This window comes from Urocitellus parryii, chromosome 7, assembly GCF_045843805.1.
Source record: "Urocitellus parryii isolate mUroPar1 chromosome 7, mUroPar1.hap1, whole genome shotgun sequence".
Classification (NCBI taxonomy): domain Eukaryota; kingdom Metazoa; phylum Chordata; class Mammalia; order Rodentia; family Sciuridae; genus Urocitellus; species Urocitellus parryii.
The window spans coordinates 152,851,403-152,865,014 of record NC_135537.1 but is presented as its reverse complement, the minus strand read 5'-3'; the positions used below and the strand labels follow the sequence as shown (position 1 = coordinate 152,865,014).

Below are 13,612 nucleotides of genomic sequence, written 5' to 3'. Positions count from 1 at the left end.
AGTAGACTCTTAATAGCATGGAGTAAGCAGTGCGGAGAAGGGATTGGACCAAGGAAGGGTCGCCAGCCCAGGTTTGGGGGTGTAGAAGCTTGGCCCCTCCATGATGAGCAGGAGTGAATTAGGTAAAGAGGAGAAGCAAGGAGAGCAGTGTGTGCACATGCTCAAGCGGGGCCTGCAGGCAGCAAGGCCTCTGGAGATAAGCTGAGGAGAGGTGAGCTTGGAAGGGGGACTTTCCACCCCACCCTGAGGAGCTCAGAGGTTAAGGGGCCACGGAGGGGACAAGCAAAGGAGGGCAATTGCCAGATCTGTCTATGAAATCATCTTCACAGCCGAGGGCATAGAAAAAGACTGAAGCAGACAATCTATAAGGGAGAAAAATAGAAGAATTTGCTCATGCAGAAGACGGGAGCATTGGCAGGACTTTGTAATCATTTGGGATGGAAAAGAAATGAAGGGTGGCCTCCTGGCTTCTGCTCCAGCACCCTGGCTTGGGGCAGGGAGGCAGTTTGCATCTGCTGAGTTTCATTTAACAGCCAAGTGCATAGTCCACAAGTGCTTCATATATAAACCGAATAGGTAAGGTCTGCAGTCAAGACCTAGAGATGAAGGTTTGGGAGTCAGAAACAGAGGAGGATGCAGCAGGACTGACTGAAGAATTACAAAGCAGAAGAAGAGCCACAGTGAGGTTGAGGCAGGCACTGCAAGAGAAGTAGGGAGACCTCGGGCAGGTGGCATTTCCAAAGCAGGGTGAGACCAAGAACTGAAATGCAATGCCTGGATCCCAGGGTGGCTTTAGCGTCATGGTGAGCGCTTCAGTGGAAGGGCAGGCCCCAGAGCCAGGTGGAAAGTGGGAGAACATGAATGAGGAGTGAGGGAGGAGATGACAGCTTCCTTTAAAGGGAAGAATGTAGCCCTCCCCCTGAGAGGACAAGCAAGGCCACAGGGCCTGCGGATAAGGGGCATTCTCTATGGCTCCATGGATCTGGGCACCTTCATGCTGACTGGGTTAAAGCTAGCAGGAAATCTTAGAGCAAAGCACTGGTTCCATGCGCTAACCTCTTACTTCCATTTCCTCTTGGTTTGTCACATTTAGAACAACAGACCAGTTGGGGACAGGCTTAAAATAACTCTTACACAGAATGTTGTTGTCACCGCCTATCACTTCCCCTTTATTTGATTAAATGCCTTGCCTCCTGGGGACTCTTGATTGACAGGGGAATTCCAGGACAGAAATGTACCAGAGAGAATCATGGAACCAAGGATTTCAGACCCAGAAGAATACCTACCTGCTCTACCTGTCTCTTTGTAGAGGAGAAACTGAGGCCTGTGATCCTACCTTTCTAGGTGGTGTATGGGAAAGAGTTTTTTTTTTTTTTTTTTTTTTTGCAGGATTGAGAATTGAACCCAGGGATGCTCTACCACTGAGCTACACCACTAGCCCTTTTTATTTTGTAATAGAGCCTCACTAAATTGCCCAGGCTGACTTGAACTTTTGATCCTCCTGCCTTACCTTGGGAGTTGAGATTACATTTTATTCTAAAAAGCTAAAGGAAAACAAAAGAAACAACAGGAAAAAGGCCGGATGCCACCCACACCAAGGGTCTTGTTTGTATTTGTTCAAGGCTCTCCTGTTAGCCTTCCCTCAGCCTCTCCTCCATGCACTTCCCAGCCTGGGATCCCGTCTACATAGAGAATTCTTTAAAATGTTTAGCATCCTCTTTCCTTGAACAGGCTGATCCCAGCACCCTGAGCATAGCCCCTGTAAAGAAATCTATAAGGGGCTCCTGGGGATACAGCTCAGTTGGTAGAGTGCTTGCCTCGTGCGCAACAAGGCCCTGGGTTTTCAATGCCCAGCACCACAAAAAAGGAAAAAAACGAAATCAATAAGGCCTTGGGATGTAGCTCAGTACAAGAGCTCTTCTGAGCCTGCGTCAGGTCCTGGGGTCCATCCCCAGCACTAGGGGGAAAAAAGGGGGAAAAAAAGAAACAGATCAGCCCCAAATGCAATAAAACTTTCCTACGCTGCCTTCTCCAGGCCCCTGTCACCCAACACAGGGGGAGCTCAGAAGAACTTTAACCCAGCACAGGGGTCGTTTCCCAAAGGGACTCTCTCTTTAAGGGTGCACTGAGGTGCAGCTGTCCCCACTGGTGTTGTCTCAGGGCTGGCTCCCTCCTGGGAGCAAGGGTTCAGGATATTGTCCCCAACCTCAGCCCAGGAATGGCACTAGGAGCACTAACTTGGATCCTGCTTGGTTCTAGGTTCCTTCTGACCAAGGGGCCATGGCTCTGAAGATGATGAGGCTGGTGACACAGCAGGAGTAGGAAGTACCGAGCTGAGAGAAGCTGGCGTGGCCTGGAGGCGCTGGAGCGAACCGAGGACTGGAGGAAGCTGTGCTCCTCCCTGAATCTAACTCAGGCTGGGATTGTGAAGGCCCCTACCAGCTGCCGAGGCCTCGGGCAGCTTGGGAATCATTTCTGCTTCTTAAAAAACATTTTTTTAATGGATTTGTTCTTATCAAAGTGAAGGATTGTCATAGATTGACTTTTTCTGATTGCAAAATCAAAGGATATGATTTGTTTTTTAAAAAAGGTGGGAAATACAGTTAAGCAAAGAACAAAAGAAAGACTCATACCCTCCCTTTCCAGGGGTAAGCACTGCTACCAATTCAGTATCTAGCCTCACAGGTATTTTTTGGTTACATATATAGACATTTATATTTTTTACAAAAATGGAATCATGGCTATATTGTTATTTTACCATCTCCTGTGTTCAGAGATCAATATGTCCTAAACACCTTTTAATGTCAATAAATTCTTCTGTGACATTTTTAATGGCCTCTGAGCAATCCATTTTGTGGTCATACTATGGTGTATTTACCAAATTCCTGGTGGTTTCCCACAAGTGATTTCTAGTTTGTCACTATTTTAAATGGTGCTCTGGTGATTATTCATCCTGATGGTTATAGCTCTACGTGCCTTCTTGCTGTTTGCTTACAGTAAATTTGTAAAAGTGTGATTGTTTAGCCAAAGGATTGCCACATTTCTCTGAAATTAAAATAATAAACTCAGGGCTTTTAATTTAATTTTTTTTCTTTTTGGTACCAGTGAGAGAACCCAAGAGCACTTAACCACTGAGCCACATCCTCAGCACCCCCCCCCCCTTTTTTTTTTTTTTTTGTATTTTATTTAGAGACAGGGTCTCACTGAGTTGCTTAGGGCCTTACTGAGTTGCTGAAGCTGGGTTTGAACTTGCAGTCCTCCTGCCTCAGTCTCCTGAGCTGCTGGGATTACAGGCGTGCACAGCTGCGCCTGGCGAGACTTTTAATTTTTAATTTGCAGCTCAAAGCCTGCACAAGGGACCTGATACTTCCGAGACTGTCCTATAATTGGAGGTTGGTTTGGAAAACCAAACCCAAAGTCTGTTCCTGCAGAATGTGGCAGGTTATATACTCATGGATGCAGGCTGAGCCTCCAGCAGGATTCCTTGGTCAGAGACTTTACTCTGAACTTCACTGTTAGTGAGCAAGCAGTCCTGTGTGCCCTGGAGAGGAAGAACATTAGAAGCCTGTGCTGGGTCCCCCTGGACTTTACCAAGGCAAATCTATTTTCCTGCTGCTTTTGCTGTGTATCCTTCACTGTTGAGGAAGGAAGAAAAGAAAGAAAAATCTAGCTGTGAACATAACCTGCTTTTGAGTCTTATAAGTTCTTCTGGTAAATCACCAATTTACTTATTAATAAATAAGTAAAATTTAAAATTGAATTAAAACACATTGAATTCCCAACCTTTTCTTCCTTCCTAAAAATTAAAAGTCAGTGCATTGGGACCTGGGGATGTGGCTCAGAGATAGAGAACTTGCCTAGCGTGTGAGGCCCTGGATTCAATTCCAGCACCACAAAAAGTTAGGGCATGGGGCTGGGAGTGCATCTCAGTGGTAGGATGCGTGCTGAGTATGTGCATGCTCCTGAAGGTTCCATCCACAGCACTGCAAAAATAAATAAAAAGGATAGGTCTGAACCAAATGCTGGTTTGGCTGGGTAGTCTGGGTCTTGGGAAAAACTCAACTGAAAATTAAGACATGCGATCTGAGGACGATACAAAGCTAGATTTCTCTGAATGGCAGAGTATAGAGATACTCATGTCTCACGTGAATGCTCACCAGAGGGTAAAGGAAGATTGTCATAATCAGGCCAGGGGGATGACCCAGTCTGAGGACATCAGTCAGCCTCCTTCTCCAGCCAGTCCTTTGGTTCAGGAGCAAAGTGGCCATGGCAACAGAGATGGAGATTGTGCACGCTCAGTGGCACGGACTTCCACTCACCAAGGCTGACCTGGCTACAGACACTGCTGGGTACCTCATCTGCCAGCTGATGAGACAACACTTAGCCCCTCATATGCCTGAGACGGGCCAGCTTCCTGGTGTTAGGTTGATTACCTTGGACCACTTTCATTATGGAAGAGGCAACACTTGCTTCTTAATGGAATTGATGCTTGCTTTGGGCATAGACTTGCCTTCCCTGTCCACCATGTTTCTGCCAAAACTACCATCTATGGATTTGCAGAATATCTTCCTCACGGTCAAGGCATTCACAGCAAATGGAACGCAGCAGCGGGCTTATTCACATGGACCGTGCCAATTTCACCTTGGTCCCCATCGTCCTGAAACAACTGCCTTGACAGATGGTTAAATAGTTTTTTTGAAAATTTCAGTTACCGTGCCAGCTAGGTGGTGAGACCTTGCAGGGCTGGGGTATCATCTTCCCCAAAGTGATGTAGGTTCTAAATCAACAACCACATTGCTCCCTTACCCATCACGCATGATCCAGGAATCCGGTGATAAAATGAGAGTGACCCCTCTCGCTAGTAACCCTATCCAGCAGGAAATCTTTGCTCTTCATCCCTGTCCTTCAGCTGTGCTGGTCTAGAAGTCTTGGTTACAAGGAAGGAGAATATTTTCACCAGGAGGCAGAACGCCACTGAACTGGAACTTGAAGACACCATCTGGCCTCTATGGGCACTGCATCAACTGGTAAAGTGCTGGCTGAGGTGAGGATTCTGCCTGGCCTGGCTCTCAGGGGAAATTGGGTTGCTGGTCTACAATGGCGGCCAGGAGGAAGAATGCAGGAGACCCTCTGGTCCACCCCTGAGAGCTTCAGTGTCCTCTGATGAAGGTCAATGGAAGACTATGAAATCTGATTTAGATTTCTAATGGCCCAGACCCTTTGTGGAAAAAGATGTGAAGATAGAAGGGAGACCAGTAGAGTAGAGGAGGGGGATGGAGAAGGAAGGAGGAGGAAGTACAAGGGACAAATCTACAAAATGATGCTAAGTCCATGTTCTAATATACCACAAGGAGGGGCTGGGGCTCATAAGTAGAGGGCTCGCCTAGCTGGCGTGAGGCCCTGAGTTCGATCCTTAGTACCCCATAAAAATAAAATAAAGGTATTGTGTCCACCTACAACTAAGACGTAAATGTTGAAAAAAAATGCCACAATAGATTCCACTTATGTGTATAATTATAATACACTAATTCATAATAGCAGGGTGCAGTGACACATGCCTATGATCCCAGTGGCTTGGAAGGCTGAAGCAGGTGGATTGAAAGTTCAAAGCCAGCCTCAGCAAGTTAGTGAGGCTCTAAGCATCTTAGTGAGATTCTGTCTCAAAATAAAAAGGGTTGGCAGGGCTGGGGATATAGCTCAGTTGGTAGAGTGCTTGCCTCACATGCGCAAGGACCTGGTTTCAATCCTCAGCACCACAAAAAGAATTGAATTAAATTAAAATAAAATAAAATAAAATAATAAAAAGGGCTGGGGATGTGTCTCAGTGGTAAAGTGGCCCTGGGTTCAATCCCCAGTACCGAAATAAATAAATAAGAATAATAATAGGAGGGAGGTCAGAATAGAGCAAACAGGTCAGGGGAAGGAGGTGGAGAGGGAAAGGGAAGAGACTAGGGAATGAGATGGATCGTATTATGTGCTTGCACAATTATGGCAATAATCAATCCTACTATCCAGTATTATTATAATGCACCAATAAAAAAAAAAGTTGGAGTCATTCCATGAGGCAAGGACTCCTGAGCCAGATGAGTGCATTTAGTGATGCAAAGATGTGCCCAAGACCTGGGTGATTCCGTCCTGTGCACTGCCCTTGGGACCTCCACTTCATGCTTGGATTCTCCTGGTCTCCATTTCCCACCCACTCCACTTTCCCCTCTGCTGGCCCCAGATACCTCCACACAGGTTGTTGACCACGACAGCCTCAGGGAGACTGCCTGTCCAGCAGCCCCACACTGCAGAAGTCCAGTCCCTAGTAATACACCTGATGTGCGTCTCTGTTTCTCCAAATGAATTCTGATTAATAGAGTTGTTTCAACTTAATTATTTTAATGCACTAAAACTTGCCCACGACTGGGGTCTGCATGTTTGATGATGTCTTTCTGCGACCTAGACAGGGGATCAATAGCTTGATCAGGTAGAGAACTTGAGCAATAGCTTCCCCTTCTCCTTGGCATCTAATGTTGCAGACAAATTTGAAACCAACTTGCCTTTTCTTCTTCAGTCTTGAAACAGTTTATCTTAATACCCAGATGCTGTTAACTTCTTTGTTTAATAATGCAAATTGGTAATTTCAGATATTTACATTAATGTTTCTATTTATGTTATTATAATAGATGTATTACAATGTTTTGATCCTGTGAATTGAACCCAGTGGCATTTTGCCATTGAGCCACACCCCAGCCGTTTTTTAAAAATTATTATTATTTTTTAGTATGAGACAGAATCTTGCTAGTTGCTGAGGCTGGCCTCAAACTTGCCATCCTCCTGCCTCAGCCTCCTGAGTATTTGGAATTACAGGTGTGCGCTGCTGCACCTGGTGATGTTTCTAGTCTTTAATTTTGCCTGACACGGAGTGAGCTTTCTCTTCCACAGGTTCAGATCTTCAGTTTGACGACATTTTCCATTGTATATTTGAATATTTTAAGGATCTGTTTCCCCACTTTTTTTGTCCTTTACCCTCTATTCTAAGTACCTTTTCTCATGACTACTCTCAACATCACTACTTCATTTTCACCGTTCTGCAATTATCTTTCTCCTTAATTCATCTTCCCTAATTATGCCAGCTGCTATTTCACCATATTACTCTTGTCTTTTTATCTCCTTTTTAATTTTTTTATTTCATAGACTCCACAATGACTTTAATTTCCCTGAAAGGAGGCAAAGTATTTATAATTCCCTAGTGTGAATCTTCAAAGGAAAGTTCCTCATCGATCTTTTGTACTTTGTGTTAATTTCCTCCATTTCAGTTACGGGGTTTTCCCCTCTATGCTTATATATTATTTGCTGTTTGACTTATTTGTTTGGTTTTGGTTTTTGAGACAGGGTCTTGCTGTCTATGTTGCCTGTGTTACCCAGGATGACCTTGAACTCATCAATCTACTGCCTCAGCCTCCCCAGTAGCTGGGACTACAGGCTTACACCTCTGTGCCTGGTCTCCTATGTTTGTTTTTTTTTATTCATTTACGTCTTTGAGGGAAGGCAGTTATATAATCTAATTACCCATCCCGCTCATCTGGTTATTTTTTGGTTTGTCTCCTTGGCTCTTGTTCAGGAAGACTGGATATGATGGATCTCTACGGTCTGTGTAATCTTTCACCAAGGAAGGTGAATGCTGGGATCTTGGGCAATAAATATTGGGAACTTATTCCCTGTGGCCCATTTGGGGGAGTGTTTGCTACCTAATGGCAGAAATGCTCACAATTCATGTTCTTTTGATTCAAGATGAACCTGATAAGAAATAAAGCCAAAAGAAACTTGGGAACATCCTGTTTGATGGGTATGTTAGTTATCTATTGCTATGTGTTAAATTATCCAGTAACAGAGTGACTTAACATTAAAATATATATGTGATAATATTTTAATAAAGTATGTCAATTGTAGATAGACACAATATCTTGATTTAATTTATTTTACTCTTTTAGGTGGTGCTGAGGCTCAAACCCAGTGCCTCACACATGCTAGGCAAATGCTCCACCACCGAGCCACAGCTCTAGCCCTTCCCAGAACATTTTTTATTTGACAGCTTCTATGGGTCAGGAATCCAGGTGTGGCTCACCTGGGTCTTCTATCCTCTCTCACACAGAGCTGCAATCCAGATGTTGGCCAGAATCCCAGTCATCTCAGACTCAACTGGGGTAGAATCTGCTTCCACTCTCACCCACAAGGTGATTGGGAAGAGTCATTTCCTTACAGAGCTGTTGAACTGAAGGCTGCCCTTAACCCCTTGTCATGCAAACCTGTCTACAGGGCAGCTCACAACAAGGCAGCTGGCTTCCTCTGAGCAAGGAATATGAGTCAGAGGGAGAAAGTAGAGTACAAGAAAGACTGTCTAACCAAACCTCAGAAGTTATGTCTCATCAGTAACCTATTTGTGGGTTGTTTTTATTTTTTTTTTTTGTCTGTTTATTTGTTTTTGGTACAGGGAATGAACTCAGGGGCACTCAACCCCTGAGCCACATCCCAGCCCTATTTTGTATTTTATTTAGAGACAGGGGTCTCACTGAGTTGCTTAGTGACTCACTTTTGCTGAGGCTAGCTTTGAACTCATGATCCTCCTGTCTCAGCCTCCCAAGCTGCTGGGATTACAGGTGTGCGCCACTAAACCCATCACCTATTCTATTCTTTAAGGATAAGTCAATACGTCCAGTCCACAATGGAGATTACACAGGGCAGGAGCAGGAGGTGGGCATTTCCAGGAGCCATTTAAAAGCTGCCTCCTACAGTGGCCTATCCCATACTCTTTCCTACTTCCCTCACCTCAGAACTCTTCTTATCAGGAGCAAGGTCAGAGGAAAAAGCATGGTCCTATGTGGCTTTTCAGGCTCTCCTCACTTATCCTTCCACATTGGTAAGGAACGTGCTCCTGGGGATGTTTTAAGCTTCTCAGGAGACCTGCCTGACTTCTGGTCCATTGCAAATTGGATGGATGTTAGCAAAACCCTTAAAATTGCATCCAAGTGGGTGCAGTGGCACATACCTGCAGTAACTGCTTCATGGGAGGCTGAGGCAGGATTGCTTGAGCCCAGAAGTTTTGAAACCAGCCTGGGAAACATAGTGAGACCCTGTCTCAAAAAAAGGGTGGGGGCTGGGGATGTGGCTCAAGCGGTAGGGAGCTAGCCTGGCATGCGTGCGGCCCGGGTTCGATCCTCAGCACCACATACCAACAAAGATGTTGTGTCTGCCAAGAACTAAAAAAAAAATAAATAAATATTAAAAATTCTCTCTCTCTCTCTCTCCTCTCTCTCTCTCTCTTAAAAAAAAAAAAAAAAAGACTTGCTGTTTAAAAAAAAAAAAAAAAGGGTGGGTAGGACTGGGAGTGTTGCTTAAGGATAGAGTACTTGCCTAGCATGTACAAGGAACTGGGCTTGATCCCCAGTACCACAAAGAAGGAAGGAAGGAAGGAAGGAAGGAAGGAAGGAAGGAAGGGAGGGAGGGAGGGAGGGAGGGAGGGAGGGAGGGAGGGAGGGAGGGGAAGAAGGAAGAAAGGAAGAATGGGAGGGAGGAGAAAGATTTTTTAACTGGGCATACTACTATTCAGAAGAAAACTACATTTCCCAGCCTCTCTTGCTGTTGTATGACCATGTGACTAGGTTCTGGCCAATTAGATATTTAACAGAGTATTCTCCAGCAATAGCTGGAAAACTTTTTAACTCTTTTCGACCTCTTTTCTAGGTAACATGTAGTTGCAACACTTTGGGATCATGAACATAAGGACCCTATCTGGTATTGTGGGAATTTGCTAGAAGAATCCAAGTTCCTGAGGATTTTGAGGGGTAGACTCACGTTTCCACTTTGTACCACTTTCCTCTTTGTACATGGGACAGAAATAAATTTTTGTCTTGAGCAATTTTTATTTTATTTTTTTTTATTGTTGGTCGTTCAAAACATTACATAGTTCTTAATACATCATATTTCACAGTTTGATTCAAGTGGGTTATGAACTCCCAATTTTACCCCGTATACAGATTGCTGTATCACATCAGTTACCCTTCCATTGATTGACATATTGCCTTTCTAGTGTCTGATGTATTCTGCTGTCTGTCCTATTCTCTACTATCCCCCCTCCCCTCCCCTCCCCTCCCCTCCCCTTTTCTCTCTCTACCCCTTCTACTGTAAATCATTTCTTCCATTTGTATTGTCTTGTCTTACCCCTACTTTCCTCTTATATGTCCTTTTGTATAACCCTGAGGATCGCCTTCCATTTCCAAGCGATTTCCCTTCTCACTTCCTTTCCCTCCCTCCTCTCAACCCTGTTAATGTAAATCTTCTTCTCAAGCTCTTCGTCCCTACCCTGTCCTTGTTTCCTCCCCTTATATCAAAGGAGTCATTTGGTATTTGTTTTTTAAAGATTGACTAGCTTCACTTAGCATAATCTTCTCTAATGCCATCCATTTCCCTCCAAATTCTATGATTTTGTCATTTTTTAGTGCAGAGTAATACTCCATTGTGTATAAATGCCACATTTTTTTTATCCATTCATCTATTGAAGGGCATCTAGGCTGATTCCACAATCTTGCTATCGTGAATTGTGCTGCTATGAACATCGATGTAGCAGTGTCCCTGTAGCATGTTGAGCAATTTTTAATATAAGTTTTATACCACTTATAGGTAAACCTAAATATTACTAAATAATCTGTGTGTGTGTGTGTGTGTGCTGGGGATTGAACTCTGTGCCCCGTACATGCTAACCATTCCTTCTACCATTGGGTTACATCCACAGCTCCTTGCATTTAACTAAATATATAGTGTGGATTTAGAAATTGAGAAAGGCATGGTTCCACTCTTCTTTATAATCCTGGAGAAATTGCCACAGGGAAAAAGTATTTCAAGTGTACTTTGAGACCAGGTTGGGAGGGTAGACTTTGTACATGTTCAACATAAAAAAAAAAAAAAAAAGTTTGTGTCCACAGTAGGAAATTCCAAGTAAAATTATAGGATCCACAGCATTCAATCTCCAATTTAGTTGCCTCAATTATAAAGGGAACACAGAGAGTTAGGGGTAGGGAAGCAGACTTCTCCCCATTTATCTTGTTTCCAAGGATTACTGCCCCTACTCAGAGCTATTAAAAGGTCCTTTTAAGAGACACCAAAAATAAAGTGGCACTGGCATCTATCAGGGAGCCCACTGAATGCCACTCCTAGGAGTGGAACCTGCTTTAATTTGCTCAAGTCCAAGTCAAGCCCTGTTTTTATATAGACGAGGAAATGGAAACCTCTGAGAAAAATATTTTAAAATACAAATGTGAATCTAAAGGCAAGAAAGCCCAAGCCAAGTTGTGTTAGGATGTACCGAGGCACAACTGAACTGAATCTGGGGAAAACACAGATGCTTTGGGGCTTGGATCTACTAAAAGTCAAGATGGGGAAATCAAGTTTTTTTGTTCCTTAAAAAAATTGTGGTCACTTGTGGGGGCAGTGAAGGGGGTGCAGTATTTTGCTGTGACGTTTCCATTCACTCCTGGCATATGATCTCTCCTGACCATGAGAATTTGTCAGCAGAGACTGGGGTTGTACTAAATTCTCACGGTCAGGAGAGATCACATGCCAGGAGTGAATGGAAACATCACAACAAATTCTTACCATGTGTGAGGCCCTGGGATCCACCCCAACACACACACACACACACACACACACACACACACAATCTGTTGGTAGTAAACATCAGTATCAGTATCTAGTGCATCAACATCAGGGCTATTGATGATGGGAGGGGAATAGGAGGGAGCCTGGCTGAACACAAAGGAGGGGAGCCCAGAGGGTGTGGCCCTATTGTTTCCCACAAGTTCACAGGGGCACAGTAGCACATACTTGTAGTCCCAACAACTCAGTAGACTGATGCAGGAGGATCATAGATTTGAAGCCAGCCTCAGCAACTTTGCCAGACTCCCTGTCTCAAAAATAAAATTAAAAAAGGGAAAAAAAAATCATACAGTGCCTCCAAGGCCAATGTACTTAGTAAGATACATACATACAGCCATTCTGGGCCATTCTGTTAGTATCATAAATGACGCACCTTCTGCTGGTCAAAGGATCCATGTATGTACACACTTCAGGAAGTTTCTGATTTCGAAAGTCTTTTTCAGAATGGGCACTTCCTCTGTAGAGTGAGAGGGTAGGTTGTAGAACTTGGCAATGAAATCCACGTTCCCTTGGGAGAAAAGTCGTGTGTTTAATCAGGGATGGCTGTTTTGAAAATGGATTTGACATGATGTTCCAGTGTGTTCTACCAGGGTAACAGCTCTTTGTTACCGTATTTGTGTGTGTGTGTGTGTGTGTGTGTGTTAAAGCCACCAGGCTGCTGCCACAACCCCTGGAAGGCTGCTTTTGTTCCTTGCCCACTTTCCCTTTAAGGGTTTAGTGTTTCAGAGGCAGAGTTCCAAGTGCCCTCTGGGCTAATTGGCACAAGGTGAGAATTTTCCAACTTGGAAGAGAAAGAGCCTATTCACCAGGGAAGGCTCTTCAAGGTAATTGCTCCGTGAGTTTCTCTCGCCACTGCCTTTGGCAATCTTCAGGGACAAACCCCTCTCCCTCTTAGGAGGGAAAACAGATTTGCTGAGACCTTTGAAACCAGTGACCTTCAGAGAAGAGCAAGTAGAGGAAAGGCCAGGGCAGGCAAAGGCAGCTGACATTTCCCTCCCCAGCAAGGCGACAGCTTGGCCTTACTGGCTGTTCCCATTCCTCCCAGTCTCTAAAGAGCTCTGGCTTGGGGGCTTGTTGAGGAACCCCCTCACAGGGAGAGCGGCAGAGGCCTGTGCCAGCCATTTGTGAGCAAGCCTCCTGGTCTGGGGGATGGGGGGCTCCAAGAGGAGGCCATGTGTGTCTGGGGTGGGGAATTGGGGAGAGCAAGGAACAACAGGGGGAAGAGAGAAGACAGACCTCTGAGTCACCTCCTCCCGCCCAGGCATGGGGAAAAGGCCAAGGGAGGAGGGTGCCAAGCAAATGGGTGGCAGGCTGACAAGCAGCAGGAAAGCATCAAACTGAATTGTAGTTTTCAGCACCCCCCCCACACACACACACACCCCAGCTCTGTTCTGGCACCTTCAGTACAGTCCTGCTGCTCGCTATTGCCTTGAACGTGGGGCGTGCATTCTTTCTGGGAAGAGGCAGATGCAGGGGCCTGTGGATGGTGGGTGGGGAACAGGAGGGGGGGGAGAGGAGCCCCCCAGTGGGCGTGGTCCCACCGTTTCCCATCCCAGTCCTGGAGAAAGGCCCAAGGGAGAGAAAGGCCACAGGTGTCTCCAGAGGAGAAGTGATGCTCAAAGCCAAGCTAAAGGGCAGCCCTTAAGAGGGCTCCCAGGCTGGGGGTGAAGGCAGGGCTGCCTGTCTCCCAAGCACGTGTCTTAATTATCTGCCCAAGAGTGGCTGGCCCCTGTTTCCGGTAGGAGGAACTTGGCAAGAGCCCTAAATTCATGAGGTTGGAGCAGGCTCTCTGGGTTTGGCTCTATTTACTAACATATGACCTTGAACAACTTATTCAGATTCTCTGTACCTCAGACTCAGCTGCAAAAGCAAGACAATGAGGGGACTTCCTTGGAAAGGTTACAGGGGGTTAGTG

At 45.2% G+C, this 13,612-nt stretch overlaps 1 protein-coding gene and 1 long non-coding RNA gene across 2 annotated transcripts in view; one reads left to right on the top strand and one right to left on the bottom strand.

Moving 5' to 3' along the window:
* Nucleotides 1-2,832, top strand: part of Scpep1 (serine carboxypeptidase 1) — a 31,293-nt gene extending 28,461 nt beyond the window's left edge. Inside the window, exon 13 of the mRNA XM_077800677.1 lies at nt 2,260-2,832. Within this exon, the coding sequence (XP_077656803.1) occupies nt 2,260-2,322 (63 nt within the window). The 3' untranslated portion in view covers nt 2,323-2,832. The remainder of the gene's footprint in view (nt 1-2,259) is intronic.
* A 7,733-nt stretch (nt 2,833-10,565) lies between these two features.
* Nucleotides 10,566-13,318, bottom strand: LOC113195721 (uncharacterized). The gene is made up of 3 exons (XR_003302438.2): nt 13,096-13,318; nt 12,071-12,205; nt 10,566-11,944 (listed from the first exon to the last, which is right to left on the bottom strand). It is a non-coding gene; the product is annotated as an uncharacterized LOC113195721 (long non-coding RNA).
* Between the last annotated feature and the right edge of the window lie 294 nt (nt 13,319-13,612).